The sequence below is a fragment of the Grammomys surdaster genome, unplaced genomic scaffold (genome assembly GCF_004785775.1).
Source record: "Grammomys surdaster isolate TR1022 unplaced genomic scaffold, NIH_TR_1.0 209, whole genome shotgun sequence".
NCBI lineage: Eukaryota > Metazoa > Chordata > Mammalia > Rodentia > Muridae > Grammomys > Grammomys surdaster.
The window spans coordinates 1,885-22,783 of NW_021604654.1; the positions used below are offsets into that span (position 1 = coordinate 1,885).

General features: G+C 43.0%; 1 protein-coding gene across 1 annotated transcript; it reads right to left on the reverse strand.

Moving 5' to 3' along the window:
- Positions 1-10,323: 10,323 nt before the first annotated feature.
- On the reverse strand, positions 10,324-12,972 carry LOC114624680 (zinc finger protein 431-like). Its single transcript, XM_028771712.1, has 3 exons — positions 12,779-12,972; positions 12,516-12,576; positions 10,324-11,995 (listed from the first exon to the last, which is right to left on the reverse strand). Exons 1-3 carry the CDS (start codon positions 12,810-12,812, stop codon positions 10,681-10,683), a joined length of 1,410 nt encoding a protein of 469 aa, XP_028627545.1. The 5' UTR covers positions 12,813-12,972; the 3' UTR covers positions 10,324-10,680.
- Positions 12,973-20,899: the final 7,927 nt, after the last annotated feature.

Here is a 20,899-nt window from a genome sequence, read left to right on the forward strand (position 1 = left end):
CATGATCTGCATTTGCTGATTAATAGCACGCAGATCATGCAGCAACCTCCTTTTCCCTGATTTAAGGATATCTGCAGATGTAAACTTGTGAATGTAACCATTTTCCTCCCCTCTAGAGAACTACAGGCCGCTGTCAGCCATCTCCAGCTTAGATGTGCCCCACTTCCAACACACACAAGGCTGGCAGGCTTCCTGTCAGCCACACTTAGCCCCTGACTTTCTCTCACTGTTTTCAGATGTAGTCCTTGTGCACAGGTGCTACTAGCTGGTATCCTAGGCCTGTCCCCAACCCAGTGGAAGTGGGGCTGCAGGCTCAGAGTTAGTAGTGGAAACTGACAGAGCTGATGACAGACATCTTACCAGGCAGGGTTATCAGGAAGCACACAACACTAACAGTCTCTGGATTCTCTCAAGGCGTCCTTCCCTATGGCTTCAGTTCTGTGGCAAGTCTATGCTCCATGCCACAGGCGATGGATGTTTCCTGCTTCTACTCTTAGCTTTAGGACAGAAGTTCTACCAGAGAGACAAGCTTACTACTCTAGTTTACTTCTCTGCACTGTCTTACTAGGACCCCTGCCACTCAGAAGTCGGGGGCAGCAAAGTACCACTGCCCCGCTCACTATGAGCCAAGCTAGCATGCTAGTGTCCTTATCTGTTCAGCCAACAACTCTTTGGCAGCACTTAGCTTTTCAGAGGAAAGTACCTTATGATGACATTGGCAGGCTGAAAAGGCGGAGGAGCCTGCGAAGCTTCAAGATAAGCTGGAGGAACTGAGGCCTCCCTTCTCACTTGTAGCCCTTATTATCCATTCTTATTGGAATTTTTTGTGTCACAATCTGTTTGAGATGTAGTAAGGGCGTACAAAATGAATAAAATACACTGAGAGATTTATTGGTCACCCTTACTGACTAGCTAGCTCTCCCTAGACAAAAGTTGTAGTTTGTAATTTTTTGAGCTTGTATTAGATGAAAGTCTAGGATACCTGCAACAATCTAAAAGCCTTAGCTCTTCTTGATCTCCTTGTGGTGCAGGGATCAAGTCCCAGGGCCTTGCACATAAGAAAGAAAGGCAAGACTTTCTTTTTCACATAGGGAACAATTGGTTTAATATATAATGGGAAAAATAAATTTTGAGAGCTACTTATATTTGTATTATGAAGTTTTAAAAATGTACATTTGCTATGTTCTCTCTAGAAACAGTATACTAGGCCACACTATGATGTCCACAACTCTCAGGGACTGTCTCATACTGTAGAACATCTTGTGAAGCAAGCTGACACTCATTTTTTAACACATCCAGTTGAGTCTCCTTTCTACACCACTACTGACTTCTCTCTCTCTCCCTGGGCTGTCATAGTACCTAACTCACAGTTGTCTTTGAAAAGTTTTTTCTTAATCACTTTATTTTCCCCCTAGCCCCATGGATAGCTGTTAAATCATTTTAAATTTACCACTTCTTTTATCTTGAGTGCCTGAAGAGTAAGTATGCCAAACACGAAGAGTACTATACTAAGTTTTCTTTGAGAAAAACCTAAAAGGCAGCTCCTCTGTTGTGCTAAATAACCACTGATGACTTGATGATGGATGTTCTCACTCTTCTGTCCACAAACAAGCTCCATTCTTTCTCTTTCACTTCAAGCATATTCTATTAATTATTCTTTGAGTCAGCCCTTTAATGGTATTGTTTCATGGGCTCTCAAGAATCACTAATAAATTCATTGGATTTAAGTCTCATCACTTTTACCAGGATGTAAAGGAACAATAAAAACAATCTTTTAAATCTATAATTTTATAATTAATAATATAATTTTATATTAATATCAATTTATATTAATATTATAAGTTTATAATTAATTTTATAATAGTAAAATTATTTTATTATTTTATTTACTAGAATGGTAACTGACATAGGCAAGACAGGCTGTAGTGTCTTATTAATTTTATAAATCTTAAATTTGAACTTTGTTTTTGGTTTAACTGAATAAGCAACTCCTTTTAGTTGAATAAGGGATCAGATAAATGCCAAGTTAAAGGCACTCTTGTTTTCTAATAATTGTTACATCAGCTCCAGTATCTATTAATTTTTATTGGGGAGAGCAGCTTTTACTGTTCTCTATTCTGCGGAGGCAGCCGCCCACGTGAATGGTATCCTTCTGCCTCAAAGCGGACTATTTTTCTATCTAAATCCTGTTCCCACTTGGAGGACCCAGGCTCTCCTGATTTATATTTATATAATTTTAAACTTTGCAATTATTCAACTGGATATAGAGGCTTTTTCAGCTCAGCTCAACTCTTAGCTATACGTGTAGATAGCTTATCAGCCTGTATATATTAAGACTGCCTTTAAAACAAAGTTAAAGTAGCCCAATAGTTGGATATATAACCATTCTTGTCTTTTGAACATGCAACATAGAACATACACTTAGACAATGAAACAAAAGGCAAACAATCAACACACATATGGACATTTAAGAGCTCTTTTTTTGTTGACATAGCTCAGAGAGAGGGCAACTGTTTTTCTAAAACCCTTTCTCTCTCTTATTCTTTACCAGATAAAGAGATTTTCTTTTTAAGGCCTTTTCTCCTTTTCTACGTTTCTCTCCCAGGGAATTAAAATTATCCCTCTGTCTTCCCTGCAGATTAAATGTCTTTGGGAAAACCTTTAGACATGTCTCTTTTCCATCCCCCGAAGACGTCTCCTCAGAGGTGGAGTCACTAATTCTTAGATTTCGAAACTCAGTTAACACTGGGTACAATTTCTTAGGCCTTTTCTGTTCCACTTTTGTAGCTACTTCTTTTTTAATTTTTTCTTCTTTCTTTCTATTCTTAGCGCTCTCTTCCTTTTCTGCTTCTGATAGGCTATCCTGATGCTCTGCTAAAGCTCTTTGTCTCTCTCTTACTTTGTCTCGGCACTTAGCATCCTCTATACAGGCTCTAATCATTTTATACAAAGGCCATGTGCCTGGTCTTAACTTCCCTCCTTCTATTTTGTTGATCAGGCCACCTCCAAGTTTGCCCCAGGAGCCCTTAGACAGGGACCCCGTGGATACAAACCAGGGAGCTACCTGATCAACATCTTGCAAAAAATTGCACAATGCCTTCTCGGGAACCTTTAAGCCACGCTCGTGCAGCAACGCCTGCATTGCTGAGAGAAGCGACTTCATTTGATGGTTACCCATAGCTTCTTATCTACAGTTCCTGTATACACGGAGGGCAAGTGCACTCCTTCCCCTGTATATGCCAATTAAGACTAAAGCAGAGCACTAAAACTATCGCAGCCCAAACGGGGATAGCAATAGCAAAATAGACAGGATTCACCATACCTTGCAGAAAAGCGTCTAGACCTCTCGTGCTGTCAGTTCTGAATCCTCTGTTGAGTCAACAGGGTCCCTCGATGCTGGATAAAACGCTGAGACATTCGGCTTCGTCCCGGGTTTCGGCACCAGTTGTGACGCGCCGCCTCGCCGAAAAGGAGAACACGCCACACTTCAGGATTCTTCTGACACGCAGTTTACTTGTTACAGCTCTTTTAGACGGTGTTACAGCTCTCTTAGATGGTGTTACAGCTCTCTTAGATGGTAGTGGCGAAGGACCCAGAGCCCCAGAACCCATGGGCTTATATAGAGTCCTGGGAGCACTTACTGCATGCTCATTGGCTCCTTAATGATGCCTAATTAGCATACTCGTTTCTCATTGGCTCTTAGAGTGCTCTTGGAGTGAGGCTTAATTAGCATAGTAATTTTTACTCTTTGCGCATGCGCACATTCAGCTTGGCTCCCTCAAGGAGCCGGCGCCATTTTGCAATGGCGAATGCGGCTCCCGACACTATGGGACTGTTTAGATGGTTTATCTGCTCCTGATTTAACTTTGGTACCTGGTATCTCTCTAGAAAATTGTCCATTTCATCCAGATTTTCCAGTTTTGTTGAGTATAGGCTTTTGTATTAGGATCTGATGATTTTTTTTTAATTTCCTCAGTTTCTGTTATGTCTCCCTTTTCAGTTCTGATTTTGTTAATTTGGATACTGAGGGCACTGTCTCTGTGCCCTCAGGTTAGTCTAACTAAAGGTTTATCTATCTTGTTGGTTTTTTCAAAGAACCAGTTCCTGGCTTTGTTGATTCTTTATATAGTTTTTTGTTTCTGCTTGGTTGATTTCAGCCCTGAGTTTGATTATTTCCTGCTGTCTACTTCTCTTGAGTATATTTGCTTCTTTTTGTTCTAGAGCTTTCAGGTGTGCTGTCAATTTCTTAGTGTATGCTCTCTCCAATTTCTTTTTGTAGGCACTTAGAGCTATGAGTTTTCCTCTTAGCACTGCTTTCATGGAGTCCCACAAGTTTTGGTATGATATTTCCTCATTTTCATTAAATTCTATAAAGTCTTTAATTTCTTCCTTTAATTTTTTAACCAAGTTATCATTGAGTAGAGTGTTACTCCATTTCCACATGTATGTGGGCTTTCCATTGTTTTTTTCATTATTGAAGACCAGTCTTAGTCTGTGGTGATCTGATAGGATCCAAGGGATTATTTCACTCTTTTTGTATCTGTTGAGGCCTGTTTTATGACCAATTATATGGTCTGTTTTGGAGAAGGTACCATGAGATGCTGAGAAAAAGGTATATTCTTTTGTTTTAGGATGTTCTGTTGATACCTGTTAAATCCATTTGGTTCATAACTTCAATTAATTTCACTGTGTCTCTGTTTAGTTTGTTTCCATGATCTGTCCATTGCTGAGAGTGGGGTATTGAAATCCCCCACTATTATTGTGTGAGGTGTAATGTGTGTTTTGAGCTTTAGTAAAGTTTCTTTTATGTATGTAGGTGCCCTTGCATTTGGAGCATAGATGTTCAGAATTGAGAGTTCACCTTGGTAGATTTTTCCTTTGATGAGTATGAAGTGTCCTTTTTTATTTTTTTTGATTAATTTTGGATGAAAGTCAATTTTATTTGATATTAGAATGGGTACTCCAGCTTGTTTCTTGGGACCATTTGCTTGGAAAATTGTTTTCCACCCTTTTATTCTGAGGTAGTGTCTGTCTTTGTCACTGAGGTGCGTTTCTTGTATGCAGCAAAATTCTGGGTCATGTTTGTGTATCCAGTCTGATAGTCTGCGTCTTTTTATTGGGGAATTGAGACCATTGATGTTAAAAGATATTAAGGAAAAATGATTGTGACTTCCTGCTATTTTTGTTATTAGGGGTAGAATTATGTTTGTATAGTTATCTTCTTTTGGGGTTGTTGGAAGATTACTTCCTTGCTTTTTCTAGGTTGTAGTTTCCTTCCTTGTGTTGGCGTTTTCCATCAATTATCCTTTGAAGTGCTGGGTTTGTGAGAAGATACTGTGCAAATTTGGTTTTGTCATGGAATATCTTGGTTTCACCATCTATAGTGATTGAGAGTTTTGCTGGGTATAGAAATCTGGGCTGGCATTTGTGTTCTCTTAGGGTCTGTATGATGTCAGTCCAGGCTCTTCTGGTTTTTATAGTCTCTAGTGAGATGTCTGGTGTAATTCTTATAGGTTTGCCTTTATATGTTACTTGACCTTTTTCCTTTACTGCTTTTAGTATTTTTTCTTTGTTTTGTTCATTTGATGTTTTGATGATTATCTGTTGGGAGGAATTTCTTTTCTGGTCCAGTCGATTTGGAGTCTATAGACTTCTTGTATGTTCATGAGCATATCTTTCTTTAGGTTAGGGAAGTTTCTTTTGCCGGGCAGTGGTGGCACACACCTTTAATCCCAGCACGTGGGAGGCAGAGGCAGGTGGATTTCTGAGTTCGAGGCCAGCCTGGTCTACAGAGTGAGTTCCGGGACAGCCAGGACTATACAGAGAAACCCTGTTTCAAAAAAAAAAAAAAAAGAGTTTTCTTTTATAATTTTGTTGAAGATATTTACTGGCCCTTTAAATTGAGAATCTTAACTCTCATCTATACCTATTATCCTTAGATTTGTGTCCTGGATTTCCTGGATGTTTTGGGTTAGGAGCTTTTTACATTTTGTATTTTCTTCGACAGTTCTGTCAATGTTTTCTTTTATCCTTTTTTGTTTTGTTTTTTTTGTTTGTTTGTTTTTCGAGACAGGGTTTCTCTGTGTAGCCCTGGCTCTCCTGGAACTCACTCTGTAGACCAGGCTGTCCTCGAACCCAGAAATCCACCTGCCTCTGCCTCCCAAGTGCTGGGATTAAAAGCATGCGCCACCACTGCCTGGCAGTGTCAATGTTTTCCATGGTGTCTTCTGCACCTGAGATTCTCTCTTCTGTCTCTTGTATTCTGTTGTTGATGCTTGCATCTATAATTCCTGATCTCTTTCCTAGTTTTCCTATCTCCAGGGTAGTCTCCCGTTGAGATTTTTTTATTGTTTCTACTTCCATTTTTAGATCCTGGATGGTTTTGTTCAATTCCTTTCACCTGTTTGGTTGTGTTTTCTTGTGATTCTTTAAGGGACTTTTGTGTTTCCTCTTTAAGGGCTTCTACCTGTTTACCTATGTTCTCCTGTATTTCTTTAAGGGAGTTATTTATGTCCTTCTTAAAGTCCTCTATCATCATCATAAGAAGTGATTTTAATTCTGAATCCTGCTTTTCCGGCCTGATGGGGTGTGCAGGACCTGCTGTGGTGGGAGGACTGGTCTCTGGTGATGCCAGGTAACTTTGGTTTCTGTTGCTTATAATCTTGCGCTTGCCTTTTGCCATCTAGTTATCTCTAGTGCTACCTATATTCACTGTCTCTGATTGGAGCCTGTCTTTCTAGTTATCTTGCTTGTGTCAGAATTCACAGAGTCCAGATGTCTTTGTGATCCTGAGCTCCTGGGTAGAACTCCTGGGACCCAGGATGCCTCTGGGATCCTGAAATCCTGCTGCTCTGAGTGCAGTGGTTCCTCTAGGATGGCTCAGGATATGGTGTCTTCACTGGAGCAGACCAGCTAGGTATCTGCCCCAGCCAAAGGGACCAAGCCAGTGGCTCAGTATCCTAACCCCTCTGTACTGTCTTTCTGTGGCTCTGCACTCCCAAGGCCCGCCCACCTCCAGCAGGGACAGGCGGCTCTGCAGGCTCTCCACCTCCCGGCCCAGACTCTCCTTTTCCTCCTGCTTCTCCGCCAGCATCTGTTGCAGCTCCTGCACCTGCAGAGACCGAGATCAGCACTTGAGGACTTCAGGACACTGGACCCTCCCAAACACGGGCTGTGCCCTTCCACCTACCTGTCTCTCCAGGCTGTGCACTGAGCTGGCCTCCGCCTCCAGGGGCTGCAAGTAGAAGTGGTTGGGACTGGATGGCCATGTACCACCCAGTGTCTGGTAGCCACGTCTTTTCTCCAAGTACTGTGAGCACCTACTGTGTGCCACTCAGACTGACCCTTCACACTGTCAGACCCCGTTCTGTTCTTTCACTCAGGGCACTTTGGTACATTGCCTGCTGAGTGGCAGATCCTGTTCTGGGCCTTTCATTCATTCACGAGTGCATGCATTCACTCATTCATACATTCTTCACCGTGGGCCAGTCCCAGCATTCATCCACTCTCATTCATTCACGAGTGCATGCATTCATCATTCATACATTCTTCACCGTGGACCAGTCCCAGTATTCATCCACTCTGAGCTCCTTCTTTCTTTCAAAATGCACAAGCTCAACATAAGGCAAAGCCGTTCCTGGCTTCTCCCATCATTCCCACTCATTGTCTGAGGGTTCCCACTTTCTTATCTCATTGCGGATTTACACTCCCTTCAGCTTCTGTCACTGTTCTACAGGTAGGGGTTCCTGAGAGAACAGAGCCAATGTAAGTGCTGGACTAACGTCTAATGCGATAGCCAATGTTAGACAGAGCCTGAGTCAATCTATACTCTGAGGTTAAGAAATGTTACCTGAGCCGGGCGGTGGTGGCGCACACCTTTAATCCCAGCACTTGGGAGGCAGAGGAAGGTGGATTTCTGAGTTCGAGGCCAGCCTGGTCTACAGAGTGAGTTCCAGGACAGCCAGGGCTACACAGAGAAACCCTGTCTCGAAAAACAAAAAGCAAAAAAAAAAAAATGTTACGTGAGTAAAGTTCTCATGAATAAAGCTGTGTACAATGACAAGAAGAAGCACAAGTGTCACACACACATTTCCCAACAGAAGCATATAAAGCATAAACTCTGAACACCAGCAATCAATGATGTGTATTCTCACTTGCTACTATCTGCTATACCTGCTATACATTTCACAATATATAGTCCAATGTATGTGGGGGGCTGAATGTGACTGTGTCTTTCATTTGTATACATGGTATCCAAGGAAACAGAAGAGTGCATCGGACCTTCTGCACCTGGAATCATCTGAGGTGAGTGCTAGGAAACAGTTGGGTACCCAACAGAATCAGTACTATTGAGACAGCATTCTGGACCCTAAATACACCATTATGATGCAGACAATGAAGAGGCTCCATTGGGCCTCTGCCTTCTATCACGTTCCGGTGCTGAAAAGTCCCTAGTCCATGGTCACTTAAGAACTGACTGGATTCTCTCTCTTTGTGAATGGGCTTTACAAGTCGCTTCTCACTGTAATTTTTAACACACTTCTTTTGATAAGAGGGAGGACAACAGACTTCATTGACTAGAGGTGACTCCAGATGTAGCAGGTGTTTGCTACTTGGTGGCTTTTTTCTTTCATCCCTCTTCTTCCAACCTTTCAAACCTTTAATACTAAATAGGTGAGAAAAAAGTATAAAGGAGAATACGAGGTGACGTCATCGATAGACTGCGTCCTGCTGATGAGGTGACGTCATCGATAGACTGCGTCCTGCTGATGAGGGGGTGACGTCATCGATAGACTGCGTCCTGCTGATGAGGAGGTGATGTCATCGATAGACTGCGTCCTGCTGATTAGGACTGTCAAGTTCCTTGGGCAACTTTGATTTTCATCATCAGGGCATCTAATTTCTTGTTCCTTTGTGCGTGACTACATAACAAATCATGACCAACAGCACCCCACCATCAACCCGTAACCCACACCAACTGTCAGGGCCTTACCATTTATATGCCCAGTGAAAAGTCCCCAGAATTACAAATGTCACATAACTGCACAAATAATCTGCCTCTGGCAAAAATAACACCTCTGCTAGAGCACAAGGCAGATTATAGCTACCTGCTGTGAATCAGCCCCATAGCCTCATACCTGGGACAAAACAAACAGAAAGTCCTATATTTCAGTTTTTTGAAGATATCAATATTAAAATATTCACACGGCATGCAGATTATATTAGGAAAAGATCCATAATGAGAGATATGATTGTTTGGTTGGGGGGGGATGTTATTGATGTTTTGGATTTTATGAGAGAGGATATCTCTACATAGCTATGCCATCTTTAACTTGCTATGTGATCCAAGCTGGCCTCAAACACAGAATTACATCTCCCTGTCTCCCAAAACTGGGATTACAGGAGTGTGACTCAACACCCAGCTGAGTTGTTTTTTAAATGACCTATTGTTGAATAAAGAATGAAAGGATAAACCAAGCAGTGGTGGCCCACACCTTTAATCCCAGCACTTTGGGAGGCAGAGGCAGGGGATCTCCGAGTTTGAGGCCAGCCTGGTCTACCGAGTGAGTTCCAGGACAGCCAGGGCTACACAGAGAAACCCTGTCTCGAAAAACAAAAACAAAAAAAAGAATGAAAGGATAAAGGAAGATTTAAACAGGAACCCTCATTCTTTTGATGAACACTTCTTGGAATACAATGTATCAGTTGTGAGTGGTAAAATCATTTCTTATGGTCTCAATATTTTGCTTATTTTCTTTCAGGTTTCATCTTTAATAATTTTTACCTGTGTAAGATACACTTTTGCGGGCTGGAGAGATGGCTCAGTGGTTACAAGCACTGACTGCTCTTCCAGAGGTCCTGAGTTCAATTCCCAGCACCCACACGGTGGCTCACAGCCATCTGTAATGGGATCTGATGCCCTCTTCTGGTGTGTCTGAAGACAGGGACAGTGTGCTCATATACATGAAATAAATAAATTAAAAAAAAATACACTTGTGCTATGATGTACATGTGCTAACCAGAAGACAACTTTCAGGTGTTTATTCCCTTTTTCCTCTGAGTCTGAGAGATCAAACCAGATAGTCAAGTTATGTAGCCAGTACCTTTAAGTGGTCTTTAATTAAGTTTCAAAACTATGTATGTGCTGTTGTGTAGGTGAGCACATGTCAAAGCCTAAGTATGTAATAATCAAAAAAAAAACAAACTTGCATGAGCAACGTGGGTTTCCCAGAACAATCTCTGCCATTCATATTTCTGAGAACGTCTTGAGAAGTATTTGCTTTTCAGAAAAAAACATAACCAATAAAAATAGACGGCAGTATATCATTTTCATTTGCAAATAGGTTTTATTATTCAAACCCTGTGTGTTCCTCTATCCTTGGATGACAATTTCTGTATGATCTGAGAACAAGACAATATTTTAATGATGAAACAGTTCTACTAATTGTACATGAGCACCAGTGAGATTGCTTAGTGACAAAAAATAAAAATGGGCTTGGTGTACAAGGCTTTACTGCATTTATTAGATTAGAATTTCTCTCCAGAGGAATTCTTTCACGGCTATGAAGAAGACTATAAGATGCAGAGGCCTTATCCCACTGATTACATTCATAGGGTTTCTCTCCAGTATGAGTTCTTTAATGAACTGAAGATTATACTGATGTGTCAAAACTTATTGCATTAATTACATTTGTAGGGTTTCTCTCCAGTATGACATTTTTTGTGATTATGAAGACTAGTATAATATGCAAAGGCTTTACCACATTCATTACATTCATACAGTTTCTCTCCAGTATGGCTTCTTTCATGTCTATACAGATTACTGCGATATGCAAAGGCTTTACCACAATGAGTACATTTATACGGTTTCTCTCCAGTATGGGTTTTTTTGTGTTTTTGAAGATATCTGAAAATTGCAAAGGATTTACCACATTGACTACAATCATAGAGTTTCTCAAGAGTATGATGTTTTTCATGATTTCGAAGATAACGACGACTTACAAAGGCTTTTCCACACTGATTACATCCATACGGTTTCTCTCCCGTGTGAACTCTTTCATGTATTTGAAGATCACACCTTAATTCAAAGGCTTTACTACATTGGTTACAGCCATATGGTTTCTCTCCAGTATGATGTTTTTCATGATTTTGAAGACTAGTACGACTTGCAAAGGCTTTACCACACTGATTACAGTCATAGGGTTTCTCTCCAGTGTGAGCTCTTTCATGTATTTGAAGACTACTGCGGCGTGCAAAAGCTTTACCACACTGATTACACACATAAGGTTTCTCTCCAGTGTGAGTTCTTTCATGTATTTCAAGACTACTACGACGTGCAAAGGCTTTACCACACTGATTACATCCATAGAGTTTCTCTCCAGTGTGATGTTTTTCATGATTTCGAAGACTACTACGACTGGCATAGGCGTTGCCACATTGACTACACTCATAGGGTTTCTCTCCAGTGTGTGTTTTCTCATGTGCTTCAAGATTACTGCGATATGCAAAGGCTTTACCACACTGATTACATGCATAGGGTTTCTCTCCAGTATGAATTATTTCATGAATTTGAAGATGACTGCGAGTTGAAAATGCTTTACCACATTCATTGCAGTCATAGGGTTTCTCTCCAGTATGAGTTCTTTTATGTATATCAAGATTACTGTGACGTGCAAATGCTTTACCACATACATTGCAAAAAAAGGGCTTCTCTCCTGTATGAGTTCTTTGGTGTATTTGAAGAGCACTGCGACTTACAAAGGCTTTGCCACAGTGACTACAGTCAAAGGGTTTTTCTCTAGTATGATTTTTTTCATGCTTTTGAAGACTACGGAAATTTGCAAAGGCTTTACTGCATTGACTGCATTCATAGGGTTTCTCTTCAGTATGGATTCTTTCATAGGTTTGAAGAAAACTCTTCTGTACAAAGGTGCATTGCTTCTTTCCACGTCCCTTATGCTCACAAGGCTTGTACCCACAATGACAGATGTTAGTCCTATTAAAAGAGAAAAAACACACAAAAGGTTTCCAACTATATTCACACAAGTTAACTTCTTGTTCCGCATAGACATGTGTTACAGGGATTAAGGTTTCTCCATGACAACGACCTTCTTGTTTCCTATAAACTGTTGTTCTCATTAAACTTTGGAAACTCACTAGAAGAATATGAGTAACACTAGCTTTACTCTGGACTATTTGCCAATAAAAGGTCTTGGACATTCACTGGTCCCCTAATCAATGTGCATGCTTTTTGAATGGGATGAAACTCATTATAAAACATGGCTCTCACTGGACTGAGACTAAAAGGTACGGTTTCTTTGTCTTGTTTCTTACAGGAACCCCTTACAAGCACAGGCTAGCTACCTGAAGTTGAAGCACACGGCCTTGTGAGAATGTAATCCTCATCAATATACATAAATCTGTGCTTATTTACACTGCTGCTTTTCTTTACACCTTCAGGGCACATGAAAGTGTCCTCAGTGATGCATTCGTATCAGCTTGCACGTGACTTTTACCTTCCATCTCCTCTAGAACTTTGACAGTGTTCTTCAACGTTGCTATCTTCCAATTTGTAGCCTAGAATACAGTAACAGAAAATTTATGATATATTATTGGATAGTATGCAAATTTTAAGTTAGAATCTTTGGTAAACCTGAGAACCATGTATGATAATTTACCACATTCTTCTTCTGTCACAAGAGAAATCACAGAAGTGCACCAATAACCAAGAAACACTTGTCCCCTTGTTTAGAAAGTGAACGACAACTAGCATTCTCACCTATGGCAGTGAGGTTCCTGCAGGTTTCCACCATCACATCCTTGTAGAGACTCTTCTGGGAAGGATCCAGCAAAGCCCACTCTTCATGACTGAAGTTCACATGCACATCCTCATAGCTCACTGCGGCCTAAAATAGCCCATGTAAGGACATAATAGACATGGTGAGACTGACTGCACTGTAAATGTACATTTCACTGAGAATATATTTACATCATTCTGGTGTCCACACATGTATTCCACATCATAGACTTTCAAATGCAGTCACAGGTCATCACAAGTAAACAGAAAAGAGAATCACCCCTCTCATTTCTGGGCCCACTGAATTCCATACGGCATTGCAAGAGAAATGACTCCTAATAGGTAATACAGTGAGACTCTCAAACAGATCAGCGCTACTGGGTATACATTAGCAAAATTATCAAAACCCCTAACTTCAAAAAAGGATGGACATGATGAATGTTGTAATGAAGACCTTTAATCCCAGACCTCAGAAGGTAGAGACAGGTGGATGGCTGTGATTTCTAAGCCAGCCTAGCCTATGTAGTGATTTTCATGACAGTCAGAGGTACAGAGTCAGACGCTGTCTCAAAGAAACAAAGGATAGAAAGCACTCAAGACCTTACTTGAAATTCCTCCAAAGAGTCAAATATTCACTCTATTTCAATACTAGTTTATCAGAAAACTGGAGTACCTCAGTTTACTAACAAAGAAATGCATTTTTAATTTGTTATTTACTGACAGATCAAAGAGTTCTCAAAAATATTAGCAAATAAGTATCTATCCAAAATCAAAACCAAAAAGCATAGGGAAAAACGATGGTTCAGCAGTTAGGAGCACATGTTGCTTTTGCAGAGGATCCAGATCAAATCCTAACACTCACTTGGAAGTTCCCAGCCATTCATAACTCCAGATAAGGAGGATCCAATGCCCTCCTCACATCAGGGAACACCAGATGCACAAATATTACACACACAGACACACACATATATGTATGTATGTGTGTGTGTGTGTGTGCGTGTATGTAGTGTATATGTGTGTGTATATATATATGCACAAAAGACTCATGTACATTTATTAAAAATCAAAGATATACACAAAGGTAGCAAGAATATTAAACTGCAATGCAATGATTCTGAAGACTCAGTATTAATGTCATGAATGCATGCCATCCTGGTGAAAAACAATACCCTCTGCCAAAGTCCCAAAGCCAAGATATGAGTAATCTCAGCACAAGAGTAACTGCCTGACATGTACAAAAATCCTAATTCCATCAGCCAAAAATATAAAAATAAAATATATAAGGCCAGAAAATCAGCATATTAAGAAGAAAGTTTGAGAACTCCCCCCCACCCCCAAGGGAGAGGCTAATTAACATTCCTGGTCAGCTTAGGAACTTTAGAAAGATCATGGGACACTTGCCAGATTGGAGAGGCTGATTAATATTCCTCAGACCACGGGGGCAGGGAACCCACCTGCGGGTGGGGAAGGCCCAGAGCACTTAGACACATTCCGCAGGACTGGCCAACCTTTGCCACCTACAGACAAGGGAGGGCCTTGCCACCTCATTCCCCAAAGACCAATCGGTTTAAAAGTCACGCTGTTCTGCCAATCATAGTGTGCCTAGTCACTGTTTCTCTAGTCTACCCCTTAAACTGTATAAAAACTGACCAAATGGGCTGCCCATGGTTACCGCCTCTCCTTCGGATGCAGGACGACCCCAATGCATTGAATCATTAAAATTCCTCTTGCTTTTTTTGATTCACATCTCCACGTGGTTCACTCGGGGTCACCGGTAAACTAAGGCTCTGCTCGCTAGAGTCTTACAAAGCAACTGCTTCTAATTCATCTTCTGTTTTTAGGGATGGGGTCTATAATGGTGCTAGTGGTTTGGCTGCACGGTAAGACAGCAGGCTGCTCAGTTTAAGCCACAAGAAAGCATGCAAAGAAGTGTGGAGAGGGTGGGCACAGACAGCACAGTCAAGCTCAGGATCCTCAGGACCCAATGCAACCCCTACTCGGAAACAGGTCATCAAAGATTTGAGGAAGATACGAAGAGACTTAGCCTGAGTACTGCCATTTTGTTTTCAGACTCCACTTTGATCATAAAGTAAAATTCAGTTCAAGTTCCCAGGCTCTAGGAGAGCTGGAGACTTTTCAGATAGCTGACTTTCTCCTTATTCCCCAAAACATAATGACTGGTCTACCGAAAAACTGTAACTGTAGCTTGGCACAGATGCTTGTGGGGTTTGTTATTTTTCTGATCAAATACTTACTAAAATGAAATCAGTTTCCAAGTCTGTACTACCGTCCCTCCTGAGTCTCCTCTGGTCGGTCAGTTTTTGCTGCCTAATTCAAATAAAGATCTTGCTTTGCATAAACTCTTGTGTCTGCTTGGACTGTTTTGCATTTTCAGAGACCCTACACTGGATGTCTTCAAATCTTTATCCAATCCAAAGATTCCAAAGGAAATAAATGTCTGGCCAAAGATAAACACAGCACAGTAAAACTATAATTCGACCAGAGTCTCCCAGCCTCATGGGAGCCTCGCTGAGACACCACAGGCATGAGCAGACAGGCCAGTACTGAGAAGTCAACACAGGACACGCAGGTCAGCGGTGGTCTCCCCCGGCGGGTCCTGCTCTTCTTCCTGGGCTAGGGTGCAGCTCTGGGAGTCAGCGTCTCACACAGCAGGAGGTCTTCTCAAAGGAAGAGTGCACAGGCCCACCGCCGTTTACGATTATCACTGCCTCTACTGATGGACAGTGTACGTCACGATTTCCAAAGGAAAAAGAACAGGAACCGCCTTCACGCCTTCAGCTCTGCTTCCTGGCATAGACGCCAACAGCTCAGCTTCTCCCCATCTCCCATTTCCCCAACCACCCGTCTCTTCACTCCTTCTCTCCCACCGCTCCGCCACCTACTTACTCACATCCTGCCCCACCCAGACACAGCTGAACAGGCTCTTTCCGGTGCCCCTGGGCTGTGGTCACTTAAGTGTAGGCTGCAGTGTTGTTGTCTCAATCGCACCTTTTCTAACCCTGGCAGCCTGACTTACACAAAGCCATCTCTAAAGGCAGAATTTAGCCTGACTTCTTGTCATGCTCGACTTATATTTAGATTGAAGAATGTAACAGAGATGACAGATCATAGATTTGGAGAAAAGGGTCAAGGGATGTTTAAGGGGAATGTTGGAAGTTTATCTATTCCCAAGGGAGCCAAACGCCCCCATCAGTCACCAAGTTTGCTAATTTTGCTGAGGAGTAGAACACACCTTTAATACCAGCACTTGGGAGGCAGAGGCTAGCAGAATACTGTGAGTTTGAAGCAAGCCTGATCTACACAGTGAGTTGCAAGACAGCCAAGGCTACACAAAGAAACCCTGCCTTGGAGAGGGAGGGGGAAATAGGGAAAGGGAGACAGGGAGGAGGGAGAGAGAGGGAGAGAGAGAGAGAGAGAGAGGGAGGGAGGGAAAGGGAGACGGGGAAGGAAGGAGAGGGAGAGAGGGAAAGAGAGGTAAGAACCCCTGGTAAAGAGATGGTCTCCTGTTGTTTTTAATAAAATCTCAATTGTTTGATTTTACCAATAAAGACTTGGGAGCCAGACCCTTCAGTGAAATAGCTCGCCGGGCGGTGGTGGCGCACGCCTTTAATCCCAGCACTTGGGAGGCAGAGGCAGGCGGATTTCTGAGTTCGAGGCCAGCCTGGACTACAGAGTGAGTTCTAGGACAGCCAGGGCTACACAGAGAAACCCTGTCTTAAAAAAAAAAAGAAAAAGAAATAGCTCACCGAGGCAAAGAAACCACCCGGCTGACCTTCCCCCTCAGCCACCTTCCCACGCCATCTCAAACACAGTCCCACTCGGCGTCCCTCCCTTTTTCTGCATCAGTCCTTCTGACTTCTTTCCTCTCTGTGGTTTATCCTATGTTCACTCCTGTCAGCTGGCTGCCTGCTCCACCTTCCGCCATCCCGATGACCTTACTGAATCCTATTCACAATACGCAAGCAGCGAGCATCTGGATTAAAGGTGTGTGCTTGGTCTGAGCCACACCACAACTAGAATAAGGAAACAACACAATCTCAAGGTTTACAGTGTGATCAAATATCCTGCGACAGCCTTGGTACAGGTCTAACATCCTCATGACGATAAGTCAACGTCTCTGCCAAGAAACCATCATATGAACTAGGACACTCACCTTAAACCATACTAATGAAGGAGATGTCAGAATTACTTTCTTGTACTAGGGCCCTGTCTTAGTTAGGGTTTTGCTGCTGTGAGCAGACACCACGACCAAGGCAGCTCTTTAAGAACAGCATTTAATTGGGGCTGGCCTACAGGTTGAGGTGCAGTGCATTTTCCTCAAGGCGGGAACATGGCGCCATCCAGGCAGGTGTGGTGCAGGAGCTCTAGATCTCCTGATGAGAGGTCTACATCTTCATCTCAAGGCTGCTAGCAGAATGCTGGCGTCCAGGCAGCTAGGATGAGGGTCTTTGTTGGGAGCCGACTCCTAGCTGAAAGTGGCTATCATCTTTACAGCCATCTCGAGCCATATACCCTGACAAGAGACTTGTTTTCAACAGCCTGCAATAGCTGAGTGCACTCTAATAAACATCTTGTTACACTGTTTAGTGCCCCCCCCCCGCTGCTGCAAGGTGCTCCTGGTATCCATGGCTACAAGTCACGTGACTTAGTGCCTTCACTTGAGCTTGTCCACGAGGGCAAGTCACATGGTAAAGGGTATAAATACCCAGGATTGCCTTTCTATGTGTGGGAGGAGTGAGGAGACTGAAGGAGTGAGGAGAATATAGAAGAGAGGAGAATAAAGAAGAGACTTGAAGAGACTCCACCGGACTCTGTCTTGTATCTATCTTCTGCGTCTCTCGCCCCTTTTTCGCCCTTCCTCCATCCCCACTCTCTCTCTTGCTAGACCCTGACCTACAGACCAGAGCAGCAAAACCAGCTGGCTGTTACAAAAGAAACAGCCGTTACAGGTCTTAAAGCCCACACCCACAGTGACACACCCACTCCAACAAGGCCATACCTCCTAATAGTGCCAACACAGGGACCGACACAGCATTATTCAATCAACTAACACTAAACATGTACTGTGGCCCCATTGCACATTCCTTTTCCAACACAGGACAGGGTGCCAACATATTAATGAGTTTGAAGAAGTGTTTGTGAGTGAGAGAGAAGGGTCTTGTAAAAAAAAAAAAAATCAAACATGAGCCTTTTCCGGAAAATACTATTGAGCTCATATTGGAAACTAGGAATCCTTGCTCCTTCATTTCCTGTGCAGCAATACTTTAGAATACCCAAATAAACAATATTGAAGCTAGACACCAGCTAACCAGGATAAAAGATACAACCACCATTTTCCTTACAATAAAATCTTCTGTGTAGGTCAGGAGCACAGGCTAACCTAGATCAAGAGTAAAATTTTCTTTGTCCAGACACTACAACTACAGTGGTCTCTTTCTTGGTATCCTGAACTTACTTCTATGGTGACTACACACAAAACAACATTAAGGATGATTTAACACTGCCTCCTGCCACATCAGCTACTTGCTACACACGAGCAGCTGTCTGCCGGATCCACCTGTGAATACGAGGGGCCATAAAGCCTGTTTCAGTGTTTTTAAATATATTTTTGAGATCATAATTACTTCATTTGGCCTTTCCCTTTCCTCTTCCCATGTACTCCTAGGAAAGCAATGTTGCTCAAACACTCTGATATTTAGCAGCATAGCAGACACAGCAGACTCGCCTACTGGCCCTGGAGAATCCTGGAAAGAACCACCACACTGCTGCCCACTGGTGCTGCCACTTCAAGGCCTTCCCAGAGACCCTCTGTGGCAAGAGCCACACAGGTCAAAGGACTAACACTTCCCAGGCCTTCCCAGCCCTGCCTCCCACCCAGGAGCACACGGAGCCATTCTACTGCAGATTTGCATTTAAGTAGAAATTCTTCCAGCCTCCTAGAGCACTGCATATGTTTCCTCCTAGGTGTACAGTGCAGCCATTACACACTCAATGTGCAGTTCAGCCATCCCTTTGCCTCTGACCCAAGAAGTCCTGCAGCCAACCGTAGGTCAAACTCAAATAGGAACAGCCATTAAAGCAAAAGGAGGCCATGAATTTGAATGCAGGGAGGGTTATGTGGAGGACCAGGAGAGAGAAAAGGAAAAAGTCAAATAAAGTAATTATGATCTCCAAAATCTATTTTTAAACACTCCAACAGGCTTTATGGCCCCACATATTCAAAAGATAACAATTTATATCAGAACACTCATACCACTTCTCTCAGCCAGAAAAAAAACAGGCCAGCTAGGCAGGGCACACCTATCTGCTCAGGTCTTCTGTTCTGCTTGAACTAGTGCAACTACACTAATGTGGTTTCTGTAAGAAAATCCTTTATTAGCCTGGTCTAAAGACCCTAAAAGCAATATTTATCAGGACATTTAACGATCACCTAAAGTTGATACCTGACTAGCCAAGGATAATCCCAACTGCCGACAAAACTGGAAAACTTTCCGTCTTGTGTCTGCCGCCTTTCTCTGCACTGACAAGACCTTCCATGTAGACTGTCTTGTTAGAGCTTCTGTTCTCTATGGCCAAGGTAAGGACAACATTTACCGGGGGCTGGCTTACAGACTCCGAGGTTCAGTCCATTATCATCAAGGAAGGGGTCATGGCAGCGTCCAGGCAGGCATGGTGCTGGAGGAGCTGAGAGTTCTACATCTTCATCCAAAGAAAGCCAGGAGCACTGTTTCCAGGCAGCTAAGAGGAGCTCTCAAACCCCAACCCCCACAGTGATGTACTTCTTCCAATGAGCCCACACCTACTCCAACAAGGCCACACCTCCTAACAGTGCCACTCCCCATAGGCCAAGCATATTCACACCACCACATGGACAATTGACTGATTCTTATGCATGTCCCTCTGCATTTGACTCTCCCCAGGAAACGCCTGGGCTCCATTAGGACACTCGTTCATCCCCTTGTCTCCTTTTCCTTCTCACTGGCCTGAATACCTTATTCCCAGCACTGAGTGGCAGAGGCAGTTTTAGGTGTTCAAAGGTATTCTCAATGACATCATGAAAGGCAAGCGCAGAATTCTATGCTGGATAGTTTTCTGTCAACTCAACACAGGCTGAAGTCATCTGAGAGGAGGGAACCTCAACTCAGAAAATGCCTCTATAAGGCTGGGCTGTGGGGAGGCCTGAAAGGCATTTTTTAAATTAGTGATTAATGGGGAGGGAACAGCCCATTCTGAGTGGTGCCTTCCCTGGATTCTATAAGAAAGCAGGTTGAGTGGACCCTAGGGAGCAAGCCAGTACGCAGCACCCACCAGGGCCTCTGCACCAGCTCCTGCCTCAGGTTCCTGCCCTGCTTGAGTGCCTGTCCTGACTTCTATCAATGATGAACAATGCTGTGGAAGTGTGAGACAAACAGACCCGTCTTTCTCCTTGGTCAGGTGGTTCATCACAGCAACAGAAAACACTGCTGTGACATGTTGCTTTTAAAAATAAATAAATGAATAACCACCTGAGGAAACTTGAGTGAAGTTCGTAATAACTGAGGAACATAGGAGAGCAGAAGCAAATCAGGACTAGAGCCGTGAGCCACATACAAGAGTGACACTGCTGCGACGGTTACAGTGAGGGCGGACCCACAGCACACAGTGGCACTGCAGCACAAGGACTGGGAGGTGTGGCCTTGTTGAAATAGGTGTGTGACTGGGGCATGATGGCCCACTGGCTTTCTCTCTTCCTGTTGCCTGTGGATCTGGATGTAGAACTCTCAGCTGCCTGTCCAGCACCATATCTGCCTGCAGGCTGACATGCTCCATGCCATGATGACAGTCACTGAACCTCTGAGGGTGTAAGCAAGCCTTGACTGTCTTCCTCTATAAGACTCGCTGTGATCACGGTATCTTGTCATAGCAACACAACACTAAGATGGAAGCTGGCACCAGGAAGCAAGGGATTTCTCTGCAAGGCCCGGGCATGCTTGTTGGAGGAGGGTCTTGTGCACTATGTATCCACCTGCTCATTTCTTTGCCCCAAGATCTGGTTACAGTTTGGACACAAACACTGTCATGAAAATTGGACCATCCCCTGTA